This window comes from Rhipicephalus microplus, chromosome 7 (assembly GCF_043290135.1).
Source record: "Rhipicephalus microplus isolate Deutch F79 chromosome 7, USDA_Rmic, whole genome shotgun sequence".
Taxonomy (NCBI): domain Eukaryota; kingdom Metazoa; phylum Arthropoda; class Arachnida; order Ixodida; family Ixodidae; genus Rhipicephalus; species Rhipicephalus microplus.
The window spans coordinates 96,194,335-96,217,014 of NC_134706.1; the positions used below are offsets into that span (position 1 = coordinate 96,194,335).

A 22,680-nucleotide genomic window follows, 5' to 3' on the forward strand; every position below is an offset into this window, starting at 1 on the left:
CAACCCAAGAATAAATGCAAGCTTTGTCAACAGTCATGGCTGTTCTATGCAGAGCCTATCCAGAGAAAATTGGAATAGAACCTTCATTCAATTGCATTTGCTCATTGCTGCGATGTCCAGCAACTTTCACGTACTGCAGTTTAATGATTTTCCCATAGTGACACTTTCGTGTTACCGGTTTTCAGTAGAAAATATGGTGGGAAAACGTAATATTTTAAGTAGGTGTGACTTGCTGTAAAAACCCACATATAGCCTGAGGGGTTTTTTTTTAGATTTCATTAGGCAAAATTTCTGGGCCGTACTATATGCGGATCCCAAGAATTTTCAGCCCGAATTTCCTAGTTCTGGTTTTGGCAATAGGCGGTGCTATCACCATCATCAGGTGTCTGCACGCTTCTGCGGTAGATAGTGTTGTAATGTTAGTTACGTTAGTCCTACAAGCGTGCAGCAGTGAGAAGCATGTGGCTAGGCACTTGTGGTGATCTCACACCAGTGTTTTAGGACTTCTTTGCGCAGCAACCTACTTGAGAGTACAGTGAACCGCCGATTTTTGGGATGTCCGATTTTTCTAGTTCTTTTGCTGTTCCTAGGTGGCCAAGAAAATGGAATGGCTGCCTATTCATGTTTGTCTATTCTTTTCTGCTGTTCTCATTACTGGTGTTAGCATGTCTAGTAGTATTATACTTTTCTCCAACAGCCTGCCATCCGTCTTGTTTTTTTTTTCCGTAGAGGCCATTCATAACAATGATTGGTGATGACTAGAAATTTGTGGCACTCTAATATTTTTGTTAGTAGATTCGATTTAACAAGTGTCCAATAGTGACAGAAAGTGAACCCAATTGGGCACATATGGTACAGGAGTAAGTGCAGACAAGAGTTTGCGTGACTAATAGCTCGAGCAAATATTGGAGAGTGAGTACCCACGTACTCTGCCGACCAATGAACAGTACTTTAGTTCTCCAAAGTTGTGTGGCTGTTTGTCTTTATACATTATTTAAATATATATATATCTATATTTATTTGGTGAGTGAAATCAGCTATTTGATGAGCCGTTTAGCACTTGACAGGCACTCTGTAACTTTCAAAACTTTCCCGGCGCTGAATTCCAGCAGTGGGATGTTCAGTTCTGTAAAGAGGAGTGTGGCTCCGCTGAAAAATGTTTTTTCTTCTTGCAGGGCTCAACTTCGCTGCGCAAGACTGTGTCATTCCATGACGTCATCTCCTCAGTGCACCACTACTCGGCTGACGAGGAGGCACCTCCGTCACCCCCGCCATCTGCGCCCCCGTCGGCGTTCGACTATGCCGGCCTCAAAGGTAAAAACTAAGTTTCTGAAGATACTATTACCAGGCGTTCAAGGCTTCATCTTGTTCACTATGAATATACATATAGCGAGCTCTGTACTGCACAGGTAAAAAAATTCAATGTTGTAGCGGGTTACTGTAATTCTGGTCAATTCATATTTCCATTCCGTATTGTCGTTACAAAGTCTTGAAAGTGTTTTAGCCATGAGACTGGTGCTCGATGCACAAGATATAGCTATGATTATAACGATTATTATGGTTGTGGCTAGCTTGATGCGAGTAAGGTAGCTAATTGCTAATCGCAGAGTCGTTGTTTCATTGAGTGTCTTTGAGATTAAGAATTTTTATAGCAACTAGTTCAGATTGTGCTGCTACCAAACATATGCTCTGGCAAAGAAGTAGAACACGCTTGTTTACATTCTGTGCTTGCCTGGTTATGTGTTTCATTACCAGGTAAAACCACCTTTCCGGGCTGCTCAATTTCGACTGGTGGTGCCGTATTTGGGTAAAATGCTAACGCAAAGAAGTGTTGCGGACAAACTAAATTGTCAGGTATTGTTTTAGAAGGCACGAGTTTGCGGATAGCGGCACTTGGGCGTGCAACCCGGAATGCTTCTATTTGTTTTCCGTTTTCTCTGTGCTTTTTGCTGCCATTAGCCATCTGTGATTCATCGAAGTGTCGCCGACTGCTAATGGCAGCGACAAGCATGGAAAAAAGGAAAAGAATTGTTCCGCGACTGCACCCCAACATTGCATTGACAGGACTAATGATGTTTAAGACAACCCTAGTACGAGCCACCTTTCACACGATGCGAAAGAGCTTTCAAGCACTAAAGTTTGTGCTTGTGCACTCTTTAGCTGTTGTGGTATTACTGTATGTATAAGCCAGTCGTGTGGGTATGTAGTTAATAAATTTCATCTTGATTTTTGCACTATATGAGAGAAGATGGGACAGGCACTACTTACAATTGATTTATTGCAGTGATTGCAATGTGAAATATGCAGCACAGGACGAGCGACAGAGGGCATATCAAGACGGCACCACTTATCAGGCTAAAGACATGTTGCATAATAAAAACCTGAGCGCGCTCTTAAAATGTTAAATCTTTGAAGAAGCAAAGGTCGATGATGTGACTGGCACGTTAAGCGTGCGGCGCATCTTTCAGACTTGACATTTGGAATGGCCAAGAATGGACGCGTTGCAACAGTGCTCGAGGCAATGAAGTCGCCACATTTTTCATCTTACCAACTAGGAGGCTTCCTTTCTTCTACATGAAAATCCTAATCTCCCTCGCTTGTCAACACCACAGATATGTCGTGTCGTCTTGTTGTCTTTATATGCATTCAGTTTGTCTCTACGCTACCATGAAAATACTATATACATTTTATTGTAGACATTGCAGTAAATCAGCTGCTAGTCGCACCTGTCCTGTCTATTCTCATGTTTGTATTGCTCTCTTAGCGTAACAATCAAGCTGTTATGTGTGTGTTTGGTGCTCAGCTGCTAACCCGCAGGTCGCAGTTCGATCCAGACCGCGGTGGTTGCATTTCGATAGAGGCGGAATGGTAGAGGCCTGTGTACAGTGCTATCTATGTCAGTGCACATTAAGGAACACCAGATGGTCGAAATTTCTGGAGCACTAAGGTGTCTCTCATAATCGTATGGTAGTTTGGGGACTAAGAGCCCCAGATGTTATTACAGTGCAGTTCACTTATAACGATACCACATATAACGATATATCGGTTATAACGATGGGTCGACTTAACAGTCTCATTTTATGCATTGGGGCTATGGGGAAAAAAACCATATATAACGATATGTTATCCACCGCATATCGGATACAACGATGAAAAGTTTGCCGTGGACGGCATGTTTCATTCAGAATAATCGTAACATTTAGATTGATAAGTTCCTCTGAAACGAACTATGCCGAGACAAGACGAAAAGTTAGCGTAGGCGAGTACGTTATCTGCCGCCACTGCAGCACAGCGCCGGCAGCGCGTCCCGGCCGTTCAAAAAGCCGAGGAGAGCATCGCGAGTTGGCGCGACGCGCTACAGATGGCGCGAGCTGTGTCACGTTTTGCGCCTCGCCGCGCGTCGACCGCGGAGAGGCTGAGAGAATTTAAAAAAAAAATGCGAAAAGCAAAGCGCCGCGGCGGCATCGGGGCGGGGCCTCGTTGGCATTCCGGCTGTGTACCTCTGGCTGTGCTTTCTTGCACTGCTCCCACCCCGCCGTCGGTCAGTCTTTCTTCCTCAGCGATCGCGCGAGCAACGTCTAGAGCGGAGCAGAGACAACCCTCTATGGCGCCGACGAAGCGAAAGGCCGTGTCGCTTGAGACAAAGTCGAATATTTTGCAGGATTCGCGACGCGGTTTTAAAGTGAGCGCCCTCGGACTACTTCGGCGTGCCGAACCCGTGATGCGTTCTTCGGAGTAAGAAATAAAGTCTTGTTTTTGACATCATACTATCTACAATATTTATTAATTGGTGAAAATAGCGAAATGAAGCCTGGAGCTACAAAAGGTACGTCCGGCGACAATTTTTTGGTGGCAGTCCAGATATAACGATCACCGGTTATAACGATCATATTTTTAGGTTTTCTCGATATCGTTATAAGTGGACGGCACTGTACTAAGCTGTTATGCACTCGCATAACTCGCCCAGGAATAAGCTCTTATTACTAAATAAATTTATCGTATTCACTTGAACATAACGCGAGTTTTTTTCAAAAGTTCTCTGCAGAGATTTGGGGGTCCGCTTTATAATTGAAGAACCTCAAATTGTGCCTTGGCGGTGCCGCCCCACTGATTCCTTAAAATGGCTACGACAAACCTAGCGATCTTTGAACCTTGTGCTGGCAAAATCGAATTGAATTCAATCCAATCCTATTGCTTGGGACGTGCACATGGCAACGTGTTTTGCGGGCGGTTCATTTCCTTTGTGCTTCCGCGACTTCGGCTCGAGCAAATGGCAGCGTGACAAGTTCAGTACGAAGCCCGCTTTAAGAAAAGAGCAATACAGTGGAACTTCGATTATACGACTTTCAGGGAACCATGCAAAATCGTCGTATAATCCGGGCGTCCTGTAATAGAAAAATCAAGAATATAGGCACTGATGGTCGTTGTTGCTTCACAACAGTTGTCACATAATGCGTAAGAAAATCCGCGGCACAAATCTACGCTGTCCGATGAAGGTAGATTAAATTACTTGAAAAAATGACAACTACGCATTTTATCGAAGGTGTGAAGAAATCTTTATTCTCGCTTTTAAAAAAGTCTGTGATTTTTTTCTGCGAGTTAGCCCAGCCACGATGCATCAGCTTTCTTTCGAGAGCTGCGACATCTGGCAGCAAGTCGCCGATCTCGTCGCGTGCGCAAGCAAACCGCCGAATGTTGTCGACGTAGCACAACACGTCCACGTACGTCGGAACGGACGGACTAGCCTCTGCAGTGTCATCCATTTCTTCCTCGTCGGAAGTTCCCGCAGTGTGAGGACGCACAGTTTCGATAAAGTCATCCAGCGACACTGCACTGCACACTGCAACGTCATCGTCGGCACCAACATAGTCCGCGAAGGATCCAGGCAGCTCTAGGTTGCCGAACTCTGGTTCGTCATCAACAGGCACTGCAGCTTCACTGGTAGAACAAACACCACTTCTATTAAAGCCGCAGTGCCTGAAGCAGTTGACAATGGTTTCTGGCGTGATTGCGTCTGATGCACTAGCAATGTAGTGCATTGCATCAAGCACAGAAAGCTTCTTATCTAACAGCTTGCGTTCCATGCCCGCCAGCTGATGCTGCACCAGAAACTTCCGATATTTCTGCTTCATGCACTTGATGTGCTGCAGCTGGCTAGTGCAGTTGGGGGGCAGAAATGTAACTTTCACATTTCTCAAATGCAACGTATTTAATGGATGGCATGGTACATTGTCAAGCAGAAGAAGAATCTTTCTGTTTTTAGCCCCCATTTTTGATTCCAGCTGCTGCAGATATATTCAAAACATAGCAGCCGTCATCTAGGCTTTCTGGTTGAACATGTACTAGCACGGCAGCCTTTTCAAATTCTTGAAGCATCGCGGCTTCGCAAACTTGCTGATCACAAGGGCAGGAAGCTTTTCTGAGCAGTCTTCATTAGTGCAAAGCAATACAGTAAGACGCTCTTTGCTTCGCTTACCCCCGTGACAGCTCTCTCCTTTGAATGTTAATGTCTGCTTTGGCTGCATATTATAAAATAATCCAGTTTTGTCCGCAATGAACACGTCGAACGGCTTGTATTGCTGTATCGGTTTCGGCAGCAATGCAGTCCACTTTTCGACAATGTCGGAGCTGACTCACGAGCTCTCTCCACAGCAGCGGCTGTACAACTCCACTGCGTTTTTTAAAGCGATCCAACCAGCCATTGGAGGCTTTAAAAGTCATCAATGCCGCCGCGCAATGCTCCGCCTTCTCCTTCAAAATTGCGCCATCCACGGCAACTCCTGAACTGTGGGCCTGACGCAACCACTCAACGAGGGCCGTCTCTATGGCAGCATATTTGCCATCTTTCGCGGCCTTCCTGTTCAGGCCGAACTTTGCCGCATTTTGTAGGATGCTGTCCTTCTTTGCGAGGTTTGTTTTTAGCGACGACTCGGGAATGTTCAGGTCACGGGTAATGCTGGCCTTTGTTGCTCCACTCCGCTTCTCCGCCTCCTCGATTATGCGAAGCTTTTCTCTTAGGGTCAGTGGTTTTCGGTTCCGGTTGCGAGACTCAGCGCTCACAACCAAGAATTCGAAAGCTTCCTCGTACACCAATGTCCGAATACCGAAAATTTTGCACGTAGGCGCAGCAGCTGTGGCGCACAACCCACCAATGAGGCAAACACTTGAAGGAATGGCTGAAAGGCAACAAGGCAGTGGGCCCATTCGATTTTTGCAAGCGCGTACGTCTGCGCAAGCTTCGACCAATCGCGAGGGGCTAAAACTCCCCAGCCCTCTGGTAGCTAGACAGCAGCTAGTTCCGGTTCCTGCTTCTGTCCCAAACGTAGACAGGCTCAACAATCGCCGTTAAACACGTCCGGTACAACGACGTGAAATCTAATGAAAGTTATCGCATACTAGAAAGCGAGCTCGAAATTATCTGCCTTGTTATCTGCTCACAGCTGTCACTACAAAACCACCCAAAAGAAGGCAGAAAACAAAACAAAAAGACCCCAACGGAAGTGCGCAGTGCAATGCGACTAAGCAAAACGAATGCGTTCCGGCTGGCTCTGGACAGCGTTGGCTCTGGCTAGCTATGGCTGACAGTGTGTCGAAAAATTGAAGAGGCCCTGTGGCGGCAGCGGTGGCAGCGCGGATAGTGTGCTAGAACGTGCGGAGGAATGAACTCGGTTCCTCGGTTTCCGGACTTTTTTTCATCTGGCCGCAGTGTGCTTGTGTGGCAGCCTGCGTGCGTCATCGTAGGTTTTTTTTTTTTCTCGGACAGTCCAGCTAAGTGTCGTACGAGGCGGGGCCGGTGTGAAATTGCGTCGTAGAATTAAGGTTTTCAATACATTAGTTCTATGGTGGTTTTGCCGGGACCAAGCTAATTTGTCGTAAAACACGGGTCATCGCAGGACCGTGGAACGTATAATCGAAGTTCCACTGTACTGATGACTTAGGAGATCGGGAACTCAGCCGTGGCTCGACGGCTAGATGTGGCGGAATCTACTATCCGTGGGTGGAGGCTCAGTGTGAAGCGCTCTTCAAGAGTGAGCCCGGCCGAAAAGGCTTCCGTGGACCTCGTTGTGGCCATCACACAGAATTCGAAAAAAAAAAAAAGTGGCGGAGTTAGTGATTGAGCAGAGAAATCGCCTATTGGGGGTCAATGTTGAGCTGATTCAGTGGAAAGCCCGAGACGTAGCTCGAGAGACGGGAATCCCACGGGAAAACTTTAAGGCTTCACGTGGATGGGCACAAAAGTTGATGCGAAAAAATGGATTTTTTCTCCGGTGAACAAGATCGATAAGGCAGAAGCTACCAGCAGGTTGCGAAGCGAAGCTAGTGGAGTTTCAGCGCTATGTGCTCGACCTGCGCCGCTCGTCGCAAATGCCGTTGAGGCACATTGGCAATGCGGACCAGACTTTCGTTTTCTTGGACATGCCTCTGTCAGAGACTGTCAGTGAAACAGGTGCCCCGGCAAGTTCATTGATCGTTCCATTATCAAAATAGCCAAGCCTCCTAGGGCCGCAAGCCCAGCGCTGCGCTCTGCGCACAGCACCAACAAAGACTAGCGAACCTCTTGTGCCACCATCTGCATAGCAGTGCCATGCCAGCGGGAACCTTTGCACGAGAACCGCGAGGGCGAGGTGGACTCCCCGCTGTTCCGTCCCTCTTAGCCGTGTGAGCATCCGACTTCACTCACGCGTTGCCCGTGGCGGACCTCTTGGAGGTGGAAAGGGCATGATCCGAGGTCGCGGCTCTAACTAAGCTGGATTATGTGGGCGCGCCACCACCCATACCGTCCAGGCACCTGGATCATGGAATGGACAGGAAACTTCTCTGCCTGGTGTGCAAGGACCGACTCCTTAGCCGCGGCATCCACATGCGCTGGATTACAGAGGGACGCAAGCACCTTCTGCCAAAGCTGCCTAGTCTGTCAGGTCCTGTCTCAAGGAATGCGTTCCTAATGCCAGCACTTCTGAGTCGTCAGATTGCAGGAGCTTGCCATTCTTTCAGCCATTCCGGCACTGTTTTGATCGCATAGCGAACTATGGTGTTAGCCTTTTTTGGGAACACACCATGGCAGAGTGGACCAGGGTCTATTTGTTTTCCGAGGTACCTTACCCCCAGACGCTGAGTTACAGAGGCTCGCCACCACCTCTGGCGTGGATACAACTGGGTGTTCGTCAACAACCGAGTACCGTACAGGCAACGAGAAGACGCGGCTAACCGTGATGCTAGCCTGCTTGGCGAATGGGTGCAAGTTGCCGCCATACATCATTTTCTGGCGCAAAACCATCCCGAAAGAGCTATTACCCAGGGATGTGATTGTCCGCTGCCAAGAAAAAGGCTGGATGGAGACTCCACTTATGCTTGACTGAGTGAAGACTGTGTGGTGCCGGTGGCCAGGTGCGTTCCTCCACCCCGCCTCCATCCTAGTTCTCGACTCATTTTGCGGTCACCTGACACACAAAGTGAAGCAGCTGATGCCGGAAGCTTAGAAGCAACTCGCCGTTATTCCTAGAGGTATGACGTCCGTGCTACAGCCATTAGACGTCTGTCTGAACAAACCACTTAAGGATAGAATGCAGCAGCTGTTAGGAGAATGGATGCGAGAAGATCGGGCTATGACACCTACGGGTAGGATAAAGTGACCTAGCGCCGTGAAGATTGCTGAGTGGGTGTCTGCAGATTGGTACGGCCTGCCACACAACATGATAGTTCGCACGTTTAAAAAGTGCTGTAAATCTAACTATATGGATGGCACGGCGGATGACCTCATCTGGGAGGAAAAAAGTGACAAAGAGGGCTCGACCACTGGCAATGATGGCGATGAAAACGACGAATGAACGAAACTCGCTTCATCTTTAGAAACTGGGATGTCTTCGCTAGTACCATGTGCAGCAAATAAAGGTACTTTTCTCCCCCACTTTACTCGGGTTACATTCATGTTTTTTTTTTTTTTGGCGCTGAATAGTCGCTGCTCGCGTTACAATCATCGTCGCGTTACATTCGAATAAATACGGTATTTTGTTTCTGTCTCGGCTGTTCTCTGTGGCAGTGACAACGTACACCCAAACTTCGATACTATGAACCCGGATATAACGAAATATCGGTTATAATGCAGTAAATGAAAAATAGTCCTGCAATAGACATAGCAATAAACATTTATAACAAATTTTGGATATAACAAAGTTAATTTCGTGTAAGACGCAATTTTGTTATGAGGTTTGAGTGTAGACATGCCTTGTGCAGACTGGGAGTTCCCGCTCTGTTTGGACGAGGAGTTTCCCGAAGCCACCAACGGGGGAAGTAGCTCTAGCAGCAGCAGCAGTGATGAGGAGGACAACGTGCCCTCCAGGGGGCACCGGGGGCTGCGCAGCCTGCCCGTGCGTCCGCGCATCACCAAGCTCGGAAGCACCTTCGGGTCTGCCGCGGCATCGCCCCTCTACTGCATTGCTGCACTCTCGCAGGATGACCTCCCCACCACGGACGACGAGGAGCTGCCCACGGGTGAGGGGGCAAACTGGGCAAGGGCAGCTGGCATGTCTTTTTGTGCTAGTTGTATATAGGATGTTGTAGCCATAGAGTTTTCTAAAATTAATTAGCGGGGATTTCGGCGCTGCGATCGTTCAGCGACCATGGGAATGATTGTTAGTAGACGGATTTGACTTCTTTTTGTACTTGCAGGCAGCGAATCGCACTTGCGGCTTCGTTTATTGCTGTGTTTTGGTTTTGTTTCGAATAAGGGAACAGATCGTTTTGAACTTCATGCCCGATTTGAATTGGCGAGCCTAAAAAAGTCAGAGCGGTGAAGTGCAACTGCATAACCTCTGCCGATTGCCGTCTCATGATAAAGTGGCTCCAGGCTGCGCAAAACCGCATGGAACCAGAAGAACGAAGATTAAACAAATTCGTGTATTGCCCATTATTCCAATGCTAGCTGAAGTGTGCGTTGCAGCTCCCGTTGACATGATTTCCAGAGTTCCCTCTAGTGTACATACATTCGAATCCCTTTATAAGAGACACTGATGTAAGAGATAAATGGGTATAAGAGACACAAGTGTGCCTACAGTAAAATGTGGATTGACAAGAAAATATATATGAGGTACCCTGCTTATAAGAGACATCTCATATAAAAGGCAAGAATTGCTGTGCGGATCATGTCTCTTATAAAGGGGTTTAACTGTATAAGAAACTCTTTGGTCATAGTGACAACTATGAGAAAGCCGAGAACAAAGGGTGCTAGACGTGGTATGGTGATAGAACAACAGACAGGGTGCTGGCTGTATGTCGTTTTTGTAAGATAGTATGTCTGTTGGCTATGGAGACGCGAGACTATGAGGCCATCAGTTAATTGTTTCATCAGTTAGTCAGTTTTTAGTAAAGCGGAAGCCCTACATGCTTCATCAATTGGACAAAGTCACTGTTAGCTTAGTATTCATTGTCAACATGAATAGCTCCAAACATTGTAATGCTGATGAGGACATCATAAATCACTATCGGATCATCATGATGTATATAATTGTTATCAAATATGATGATTTGGTGATTTTGATTACCATATACCCACACTAGGTGGCTTTTGCTTTCGTGTTGTCTTAGGTGAAAAATATACGGGAGCTTGTCACTGTTGGTTTTTAATCCACGCAATGACAGGTTGTAGTATTCCCGCAGGCAGGACCTCAGAACTTTTTCGAGGGTTGTGGCAGTGGTTGGTTGTTTTTTTTTACTAGAAGTGGTTTCCATTGAACTTCAGGACGAAGTAATACAAATGTTACCGGAGCTGTGCTACAAATATGTGCAAAAATTTTTCTAGCATAAGCTACACTGGTTGAGGTTGAGCATTTTCGCGTAGCTCATCGAGAACTGTGCTGCGCATGCTCGAGGACTAGGGACATAACAGGGTGCACAGCTAGCATGCTGGAGAAGGCCTAAAAGCTCCTGCAGCGGCATGTCACTAGTGGGCTGCCGCTTGACTCGCGTGAGCTCACTGTCTAGTCCATTCGTCCGTCCACCCGTAGGTCACGCTATGGTAGAGTTACTGTATATGCTCTTTACGGGAGCAGAGTTGCACATAGGTCCGCCATTATGTTCAACAGCTGTGCAGTCAAGCCACTCGTGGCACGCGCAAGAGAAAAATGCGGTGCGATGTTCCGGCGCGGGAGCGTGCCACAGACATATTCGCACGCACTGAGCAAGATTGCACTGTTGCAGTGAGGCAATATATTGCTATAGGTTGCGCAAATGCTTGAGACACGTGTGCTTACATTTAAATGCACGTTAAGGGCGGACACGGGTCTTGGCGACAAAAAACGCCCAAAAAGTTGATTTTTCAGTTTAGTGAGTTTCGTTATCTTCATATCATCCCGCACCTGCCAGCAAAAAATGAACTCGAAATGACGCGTCGTTGAGCCAAAAAATGATGTGTTTATTCATCCCAGCACTTCCTTTCGCTTACGAAAACGCCGAAAACGGCCCCCTTTTGCGTTGCTTGAATCGCGCTAACCACTCATCGGAGCGCGGCCATCTTAGTCTCGTTTGAGAGAGTTTCTGTTGAGCTCGCTTTCCTGCCAGGAATGAACCTTTCGTGCTGCAGCCAGTCCGCGCTATCAGGCAAAAACAAGCGACAAAACTGTGCGCTATCATTGGTCCATAGCAGTCACGTGAGTGGACATCGGCTTGTGATTGGAGCGCGGGGACTGACAATACTGGTGATCATGCGCTTACCGCCATTTCGGAAGTTTGGTAGTTTTGCGATCCAAATCGAGATTCTGAACCGTGCTCGAAAGTTCCTCACACTTCACAAATTCGGCAAGCGACGGAAAAAATGTGCTGTGCAGTCCAAGGAGTCATCGCAGCCAGTGCAGGCTATCTCGGCAGAGCCGAGCAGGACAGGGGACAGGAGACCAGCAGTCACCGCGATGCAGCAGCCCGACACAAAGGCAGCCTTCGGTCGCTACAACTTCTACCAGTGACGACTGGCAGTCAGAGTGCCATAAATCATCGCAACTGCCAAAGAAGATATCTGTAGATTTCTGCAGAAAAGTGCAACGGATTCCGTGACAAAGCGGCGTTGCTACACAAGCTATTGCGAAGGCGACCATAGTGCCGTTGGAATCAGCTGATTGCGGTGATACTTCAACAAGGTGCCAGGAAACAACGCCCCCGCTTGTGATGAAGACAGCAGAGAATGCTGCTGCAGCAGATCTCGCAGCCAGAGAAAGCATGGCAGCTACTGCGATCGCTGCCTGCAGTACTTCAAGTATGCACGATCGAGCTGCGAGGATAGACGCGACATTTTTGACATCGGCTGACAGAGAACTCATCGAGCGTCGCGCCCAGCAAAAAGCAGCGTAACTTTCCTCGTTCTCGGGAACCGATCGCAAAATGAATGTTCTCGCGAGTCGGCGCGGCACCGAAAGTTCGTCGGCCCCGACATATACCATGGTTGACCTCGACATGGTGAACAGTTTACTAAACGAACATTCTGCTTGCAGAGTGTGCCGTGGTCAGTTGACCATCGAACGCGACGCACGTGAGTATGGCATAGCCGTTAAGCTGAAGCTTCACTGCAGCAACTGCGGAGAGGTTGGTTCGAAATGGAGCTCGCGACGGGTTGGTGGCAGCAGTAACTGCAACCCGTTCGAAATCAACGTTCGCACCGCGAATGCTCTTCAGAGCACTGGGAATGGTCAGACAGCTCTGAATGACATTTTTGTCGCTATCGGTGGTTCACATCTGGGCCTTCACACGAAAACGTACCAATAGTACTGGAAGATGAAGCTTCAGCCAGCAGCAACGAGAGCTTGTGCTGAACATTTGAATAAGTGTGCCACAGTGGTAAAGTGCCTCTACAAGGACCTCAATTTCGGCTACCTCAGAAATATTACCGTCTCTTTTGATGGAAGCTGGCACACAAGAGGACACACCTCTCACATTGGAATAGCCACTGTGATAGTTTTTTCAGGTTATGTGCTAGACTATGTTGTGCTTTCTCATTTTTGCCTCGGCTGTGAATATGGTGCAAAACGCGAGAGCCCAGAATACTCTGAATGGAAAGGCAAACATTCATGCCAGAAAAATACCTCATGCAAGGCTGGCCAAATGGAAGTAGAGGCAGCAATGATGTTAGTTCAGCGCTCCCTTTCGCATCATGGCCTCAGGTACACCAGCATGCTTTGTGATGGTGACAGCCGGTCGTACAGTGCTGTCAAAGAAGCTAAGGTGTACGGCTTCATGAATGTTGGAAAAGAAGAATGTTCGAACCATGTGCAGAAGCGCATGGGGACTGCGCTTCGGAACCTTGCGCAGAAGCACAAAGGGGACAGCAGCGAGCGCATCAGTGGCAAGAACCGTCTTATGGATGACCTCATCACAAAATTGACGAGTTATTACGGCTGGGCTTTTACATCCCATTCTGGGAATGTGGATAAGATGCACAAGGATGTGTGGGCTACGTATCATCATGTGACATCCACTGACGAGAAATCAAACCACAGCTTCTGTCCATACGGCCCCGAGTATTGGTGCAAGCATAATGCAGCCATGGCAAGGAATGAGCCCATCCCAAAAAGCAAGTACAATTTGCCAGAGGCTGTGAGCAATGCGCTGCATCCTGTTTATGAACGCTTGTCCAACGAAAAGCTCTTGCAGAGATGCACCAGAGGGAAGACGCAGAATGCGAATGAGGCCTTGCATTCGGTCATTTGGAGCTTCTCACCCAAGGACAAGAACGCGTCATTGTTTGCCGTTGAGACTACCATGGCAGAAGTTGTTATGCATTTCAACTTAGGGAACAAGAAATCTAGTTCACTTATTTTGCGTGAACTGCAGCTAGATCAAACATGCACAGGTAACCAGCGGGCGGTTAAGACTATTGCTGTGCCTTCGGCTCGGAGAGGAAACGTGCATCTTCAGCGGCGTTCCAGGCAGCCGTAATAAAGGAGCACAAGCAAAAGCCTGCTTCAGACTAGTCTTAAGGGGCTTTCTGAGTGATATTGAATACAAGTGCTGTGGCATTCATGCATGAAATTTTCATTTTCACAACTTTTTCAGTTTTTTGCGTTTTTCTTAAGTACAGATTTTTGCATGTTTTGAATTTTGGGATGAGCACTGTGTAGCTGATACTGATTCGATTTTCTTGATCTTTTTTTTTTGTTTGAATGCTGGGGTATTCAAGTGTGCAAGAAAACTTTGATAAAATGTTTAGGACATTGTAAAATTTTGAAATTTTCCAGAAATTGCCAGTGAAAATTCAGAGCTAAGAGACTGCGACATAAAAACTTCATAAGTTTAGGTGAAATTCAGATACTAGCATGAAATTGCATATTTGCACGATTTGAATTATCAGCAATATACAGGTTCAATTATAGCTCTTTTGATGCATTACTTTTTATCACATGCCAAATTCATAAAATGAGAATAGTTGTTTTTTTTTTCGATTGATGTAAAGAAAGTGTAATTACATGTTTTCAATCAGTGTACAAAGCTGAATATTCCCTGAAAAAAATCATGTCTCTAGGCCTAAAACTAATATATTTTATTATCGGGTCCCATGTCCCCTCGTAAGAACCCTAGGTGGTCGAAATTTTTCGAGCCCTCCACTACGGCGTCTCTCATTATGATATGGTGGTTTTAGGAAGTTAAACTGAATAATTAATTAATTTAGGGGAAAATTATTGAAAAGGTAACTCATTCAAAGTAACATCCCTTCACATTTTTTACACCACACGTACGATGCACAATGTTTCTGAACTACGTAGCAGTATTGAGATTACTCGACATTTTGACCCCGCTATATGACGCCACTTATCCAGTCTGTCGGGGGCTAACATGTTTGTGGCTTCGATGTTTTTGCCATTCTAGCTTTGGTAATCCGGCTAAAACAATGTAATCGCTGTTGGTACTCGCACTTTTGCTTATTCTGACTGGATGTCGGGAGTCTCCACCGTGGGGATATCGTGAGTTTCAACGAATGAAGGTGAACTTGCGAGGCAGCGTCGCAAACGTAAAGCCTATCCGGCGTGAAGTTTACGAGATGTAAATGTTTACTTTCTGTAAAGTCCCGAACATGCACAGATTCTATCTGGTGACATGGTAATGTAAAGAAATATACATACAAGCCAAAAGCCTCTAAAGGCAGTCACGATGAAGTCGGCGCGAGCAGGAAACGCTCGGGTATCGCACTATCGTGGGCATAAAGTGGGCTTCGGTGTGTAAATTTGAATATTTGACGTTTCTTGGCACCACGTGACACCGCTTGCCGAATAGTGGCGTGAGCAGCGAAAGAAAAGGTATGTGCAACTCCGCTGCAACCTAAAGGTAGCATTTACAGTAACTCTATGCTATGGTACCATATTTACTTGCATAATTGACGCACTCGCATAATAGGCGCATCCCTAGTTTGGTTGCAAGAAAGCAGTTTTTCTTTAAAATTTCCGCGCATAAAAGGCACACCCTGAACTTGACTGTGATGAGTAGTTCTGGACAAATAGTCCAGAACTACTCGTTGCAATTCGACGCCCTCTTACGTTCACTGGAGTGAGGAAAAAGAAAAGACATGTGACAGAAGTCCAGCAACGAGAGCATCCTGAGTGACCAGCAGGGGGGAGATCTGTCTACTTCACGGCAGTCATTGGCCAAATATGCGAGTGCTTCGCTCAATAATTTCATGGCTGCCGGCAATACTTTTATGGAAGACGTGCCTATTTTGACCGAATTTGCCCACCGCCCCTTGGCCGAAGCTAGCGATGCACCGCAAGCAGATGATACCAGCATTAGGCTTTCTGGCATCATCCCGTTGTTCTGATAGCGATGACGGGCAGGTTAATACGACTTTCAGCTTATCAGCTGAATACCGTGTCGATCACCATGATGCAGTCTTCGTCAACGGAGAATATGATGTAAATCGGCCAAACGGCGACCAGCTTGCACGAAACGGCAGAATGGCGCCTTTGTACAATCCTGGCGTCTGCAGCATGGTGTACAGCCATGGCAGCGTTCACCTGTATGGACTCCGCGGTATGGAACCATCAGACAGCATCTTGCTTCTCAGAGACCGTGGAACAAAGTGTAGTGACGGCAGCGCAGAGCTTTCCGCGTCAAACGATGAAGGCCATGTAACGCAACCTGTCCAAACTCGTGGGCATACTTCGTTAGGCGAGAATTCGCCTGCTCTCCTAGTAATCAAGACGCAACGACTGGCCTGACAAGGTCAATGGCGTCCACCAGAGCCATCGTCGCCCAACTTTCAAAGCAAGACTCAACGTTCAGCACGACATAGTCAATGGCGTTCACCAGAGCAGTCATCGCCAGACTGTCGAAGCAAAAACCACTGGGGTCACGACCGGCCTGTGCGAGGCAGCCAATGCCGCCAGCCAGAAGCATTGGATCTACCTATGGTGATCCATCGTCTAGGTCTGCAATGTTCGCACCTTCGAAGAGAGGACCACTGCCAGAGAAGGCCCAGCTCTGGCAAGACTGCATGCATGCAGCGTGGCCGAGTGTAATGATGTCAAAAGCAGTGCTCAGGCACGGGCGCATACCTGGCTAGAGGAGGAGAAAAACAAAGGCAGATAAAGAATAGCCGGCAGGCAGCAAGGGTGCTGTCTTTTGTGTCTTCCTTTACAATGGCGCAGTGGTATCGCTGCACCGCCTACACGGGCTCGCCGAGTGAGAAAGAATGGCAGTTGCCTGGCCGTAAGTAACCTTTGCGTAGGCCTGGCTTCGGCAGCGCGCGCGCTCCTCATCAAGTGCGTTTTGAGTTTCCTGTCGGAAAATGCATCATCATTATCGCACTTACTCTCTCGTTTGCAAATTTGAAAGCTTTTCGGCTTTCTGACGCGAGCACTCTCCTTTGCTGCCACAAGTGGACTCGTACAAGTTTGGAGGATTTTCGTTGCTGTTGATTTTCTGGCCGTGAACCTAAACATTGTACTACGCACGCTACTCTTGGATTGGCGCTTGAGTGTGATCTTTCTGTCGACCCATGTTATCTTGTACAAACGCCACCCGACAACATGCCGAACTGTAGGCTAGGCCTAATCAGCGTTGGTTGCTTTTCAGTGGCGGTCGCGGGCAATCAAAGTTGCGGTTTCGTACGGAATCGACATAACCATTTGCGGTGGCTCTGCTTCATGGAAATGGGGCATAGGTGGTGCTTGTAACACTCGAATAGTGGTTCGCAATTCAATTGCAATGTCTTTGAATATAGGGTGCAAGCCCATAAAATCGAACTATCAGTATCGTTCAGCGCACGAAATTTCGATGGTGTCTTGAAGTGTAATCAGGGAATTCCCAGGATGGCGCTTTTTTTTTTGTAGGTTTTTTTAGCATTGATTTTGTTAGCAACAGAAGCCTTTCGATTCAAATATTTTTAAATTTGAACGCAGACCGCATCGCATGCCTCGATTTTCGAACATGCGAGACTAGATGCTCCACAAACACATTTTGCACTAGTGTAACCTATGAAGAAGGTTGCTCGTGCTGTAGTGTGGATATTCGTGACTTTGGCAAGTTAGGTTATCAGCGGTCTGTGTGCAGTCGGAAACAAAATTTTCGGAAATTTTACCCCGCGTAACAGGCGCACCCCGAACTTGGCCACGAATTTTCCGGAAAAAAAAAGTTCCCGTAATATGGGAGTAAATACGGTGTATCCTGCCATAGCCGAACTAATGCACTGCTAATTTTTTTTGTCCTGGTTAAGCTAACTTAATAAACATGAAGTTGCTTACATAAGTAAAATGATGTGGGTGATGAGATGTCATCAGCATGCAAATGCCAGTGAGAGTAATTTAGTAGAAGACCCTAAAGCTCATTCAGTTGCTTCCCTGTGGCCTCGTGACTATCACCCTACCGTCTGGTTCACGGGTTGCCTTGCTTTCTGTTGTTTTGCATAGTGGTTGCATTAATTTTTGCTCAGTAACTGTTACATATTGTGACATCGCAATTATAAGACCATGTGCTGTCAAAAAGCGGCTGCAAAAGCGTATACTATGTTGGGACTACAGAAACGGAGTTTATATATGCTTCGTCGACGGCCTGATTCTGCAGTGTCTGCATGACTGCCAATATTGCTACTGAATAAAACGCCTTCTCATAGTCTATCAAGGCTACGTATAGTGGTGGGCTATATTCTGAGCATTTTTGTATTACCTGATTGATAGTATGAATGTGATCGATTGTTGAGTAGCCTGTTCGAAATCCTGCTTGTTCCGTTGGTTGATTGAATTTTAATGTTTTCTTAACTCTGTTAGCAATTACCTTTGTAAATATCTTTTATACTACGGAGAGCAAGCTGATCGGCCTGTATTCCTTGAAGTCTTTGTCATCTCCTTTCTTATGTGTTAAGGCTGCTGTCTTCAGCGTGTTGGCTTTTCTGTCCCTGCATTGTCTGAGTCTTTTCCATGGTAATTGCGGATTGTTGCAAATGAAGTCAACGTTAGCTTCATTGCACTCACCAGGTGGTCCATGAAATTGTCCAAGGAAACTCAATTCGTACCTTTTTTTTATTCTGCTGAAGCGATCAAAGCACCCCAGCAGTGTCCGAAACCACTTCAATGCATGGCAGTGCACTCAACAGGTATTTGGTTCGTTCCCAGTACCGTATTCAGTACTGGCTGCAAACCCTGCCTAACAATGCTAACCGCCAATTGCAAACCTGCGTCTCATGATGAGCTTTGCCGATGCGGCAGACATAAAATTAGAGGCAAACAAAAATTTACGGCTTTCTCACAGAGCATTCGGAAACGACTAAGGCTGTGGCAGAAGCGCAGATGACTCGTGCGGCTTTTCTCGATGCGGTAATGCGCAATAATTATTGCTGACATGCCACATCTATTGCCACGTGAAGCTCATCGTTTATGGTTCTGCGCAACGTGTTGCCTAGTATTGTCACGTTGTTGGGACACTTGCTTGTATTCTACGCGTGTAATTGCGGTGAAAGGGTTCGTTATAGTATGCCTACTCTGTTCCTGACTGCACGCAGGCAGGGCAAAGGCATGCTACTTTTGTTTGTCAAGTTTTCCTAACCTAACCTTGCCTAACCGAACATAACCTAACCGAAACAGGTCTGTGCAGAACTCTTAGCAGTCTTCAAGAAGCAGCATGAATGACAGCGAAGCATGACAGGCTTATTGCATAATAAATGCATGTAGTATGCCTACAGCTGCGCTAGGGCACATGTGCTGCCGAGCAGTTGGCTTAAGATGCTTATCATAAGAGTTGTCTGCAATTTAGCTGTACTGACACGTTTTCCACCTGCCACCATCATGCCTTCGTGCATCGCCGGTGCTTATCCGTAAAGACCGTAGCCTTTTCAAATTTTTTGCTTACGCTTCACCCCATCACACTTTGGCGTTGAGAAAAAGCTGCCTTTTAGAGTTTCCTTCAGTAGCATGTGGATCGACTTACAGAAGTGCCGCATCGAATCTACGTGATAATAGACAGCAGATGGGGCGGGCTTTGATTAATGCTGTTTAGAACTTGCAGTCTGGGCAGAAAATTAAAAAAAATGCCCGATCGGACTTGCGATGGTTCTCAAGTTTGCAACGGTTCTCAATTTTCAAGTACACTCAAACCTCGATATAAAGGAATATTGGTTATAAAATAAAAAATAGTATTGCAATAACTATAGTTAATATTAGGAAGAAACCTCTACAACCAATTTTCGAATTCCAGGAACTTATCTTCGTGTGAACTGCAGTTTTGTTATTATGAGGTTTTAGTATGTCTGAAAATAAGGCATCCAAAAAATGGATCGTTGACTGTACCAGACGTTACAAAAACATGTTCTTCTCTAGTCAGTAGTTGGGACCGTTTTCTATTAGCAAGTGGGCGGCCATCAATGCTGTCTGTTTAGTTCTTATTGACTTAAGCAATAACACATGTTTTTGTCATTATTGCAAGGAGACAAAAGCATTATAATTTCTATAAATAAAAGCCTATGGTCAAAGAGTTCCAAGTGGAACACAGCTGATTTCAGTTATTAATGTGCAACTTCGCTTTTATGAAAATTCCCAGATATACGATACTTTAGTGCTGTCTTCAGAAACTTGTGACTCACAGTATTCAAAAGTTGATTATTGAGTCTGAAGTAACTCTGACAAACTATTAGAGCGTATTGCATTATAGATTGTGTACTCCAATGTCAATATTATTAAACTTTACATTTTTGCAGAAAGCATTAACTTGCTTGTAGGTTATGGCTGTTTATGGTGTAGTTGAAATGTAATTTATTTGATGGCCCGTTATAAGGGACAGATACCTTAAAATTTCCTGGTGGTGGTGGTGTTAAAGCGAAGAGGGAACACTTTGAGCATTGCAGTAGATAAATTTGCAGTTGGAGAAATTGTTGAAAGAAAAAATTCGGCAGATCCCACATACCTTGGGAATCTGTTCTTATGCGAAGCATGTGCATGCAAGTTGACTGTGTTGTAATTTTTTTATTGAGCAAAAAGTTACGAAGTTGCGCTAAAGATATGTACAAATGCGCTTACAGACATACATTAAAAAGCCGCATATGTTTGCTATTGCCAGTTCTTTACAGTTGCGTTACGATGCCAACTGCAACGTGGATATTAGCACCACCGGAGGCGGTAAGCTGATATAAAGTGCTGCTGCTTGCGAGGATTGTGACCCTGGACACAGCTACATAAATAAACATAAGTGGATGACACATGACTACATTTGATGTTAACCCGGCGTGACTGCTCTATTGTAGGAGTATATATGTATTGTTTATGAAACTGGAAAGCCAGCACTGCAACCACAATTTGCATTTCACAAACATTAGGGTCTAATTAAAAGGTAGTTCTGAGACGTGGCGTTGCTCTATTGTAGAATACTTGATTGGCATGCAGAATGCTAGGGTTCGATTCCTGCTGGGAAAATGGCATATACTCTCTTCATTTGTCCTGTCAACACTGCCGATGGCTGCTTTTTCTTGACGATCAAGCGTTGAAATCACCCATATTTGTTCTCGTCGTTCCTAGGTAGATATAAAATGTCAAAACACCTGTGGCATGTACCCGCATACGAGTAGCACATATTCACCCCTGCCTGGGTATCTGCTACTGTTTTTCCGAAAGTGTTTGAGAAAACGACTAGATTGTGACATTACTCATGCTATGACCAGTGTGTCGTATTTGTTAAACTACTTCACCCTGCCATGACAATTTAGGTTCACTTCAAGCACCCCAAGAGAGTTCACTCCAAGAGAGTGCAGAGACGTAAGGGACTAGATGGATAGATACACATATAGACGCTCAAAGTGCCTACGCCTCGCCGGGGCGGTTCAGTGGCTAAGGTACTCGGCTGCTGACCCGCAGGTCGCGGGATCGAATCGGGGCTGGGGCGGCTGCATTTCCGATGGAGGCGGAAATGTTGTAGGCCCGAGTGCTCAGATTTGGGTGCACGTTAAAGAACCCCAGGTGGTCGAAATTTCCGGAGCCCTCCACTACGGCGTCTCTCATAATCATATGGTGGTTTTGGGACGTTAAACCTCGCATATCAATCAATCAAAGCTTGAAGTGCCTACGGTACGCAAGGAAATGCTTCGCATTTAATACCTGTTTAATGAATGTTGCTTCATAATCTCATAAGCAATGACCAATTATGAGTAAATATTGCTGCTTAATGTGGCCCCTTTGTTATAAATGCCTGTCTGTACACGGCAGTTGTACGTGCAATTTCTGTACACGAAGCCATTTCAACACTGTGGCTGTACAGCAGCAGGACATTATTAACGGCAATATTTAACATGCTAATAAATGAAGCGCTGTACTGACACAATCTAATTTGCTCTCTTAATTCAAATATTTGATTCCATGCAGAGCTGTCCCTCGCAGAGGAGCCAAGCGAAGATCTGTTGATCAACCAACGACCCCCGTGGGACTCCTCCATGAGCGACCTGTCTAACTTGGATGCATCGGACGATGCGGACTCCCTCAGGTCGGAGAGCCCCGCCAGGAAGTCCTCCACCACGGCTAGTGCCAGTCTGAACTTCGACCTGAATGCCAACAGCAACTACCGCCCGCTGCGCAACACCGCCATTGTCGAAGACTCAAACGCCAATAGGAACGCTGGCACGAACTTGGCACCAGCAGCCAATCACCACCAGGCTTAGGGCAGTGCATGCGAAATGTGTTGTTTCGAACGCCAAGACTGCCTGGCACTTTCATGAAGGTCCCTCCTTCTTCTAGCAGTAAAACAGGGACTTGCCGTTTCGAGTGGCCGAGAGACACATCGAAGAAAGGACTTTCGACTGTCTCCAGACTATAAGAGGATTTCTAAAGAACGGTAGTCACATTGCCTTGTTTGCTGGAGGGTTTGCCAAGCCAGCACTTGGGGAGTCCGTGCAGTGGTGGTACAATGACTAAGGCTGCGGTGACCATAGGTCGTCAGTAACCTCGTCACGTTGAAGACCAGCCGTCGAGTCAACAGTCCATTGTCGTACACACCATAGTCATCTCCCGTACTTGTGAACTGTGCAAGTGTCGGGCAAGTTGGAGATCTGGTGAAAGGGTCTTGTATGCTCCTGTTTGCATACGTTCCAATGCTCTAATGGCATGGCCATGCACGACCTGTCAAGATGCTGTCTACAAAAAGCTGAACAATGAATAAGAATGTTTGCATCTGTGATTTTAAAACAATGTGTTATTGAGGCACTGTAAAGTTGTGTCGCTGTTTCGTCATCCTTGG

General features: G+C 46.4%; 1 protein-coding gene across 2 annotated transcripts in view; it reads left to right on the forward strand.

Moving 5' to 3' along the window:
- LOC119179746 (uncharacterized) overlaps positions 1 to 22,362 on the forward strand; it is a 64,436-nt gene extending 42,074 nt beyond the window's left edge. For both annotated transcript variants that reach the window (XM_037430869.2, XM_075869488.1), the window contains exons 15-17: positions 1,176 to 1,314; positions 9,235 to 9,492; positions 21,813 to 22,362. In XM_037430869.2, coding sequence (XP_037286766.2) covers positions 1,176 to 1,314; positions 9,235 to 9,492; positions 21,813 to 22,105 — 690 coding nt within the window. In that variant the 3' untranslated portion in view covers positions 22,106 to 22,362. The remainder of the gene's footprint in view (positions 1 to 1,175; positions 1,315 to 9,234; positions 9,493 to 21,812) is intronic.
- The last annotated feature ends 318 nt before the right edge of the window (positions 22,363 to 22,680 follow it).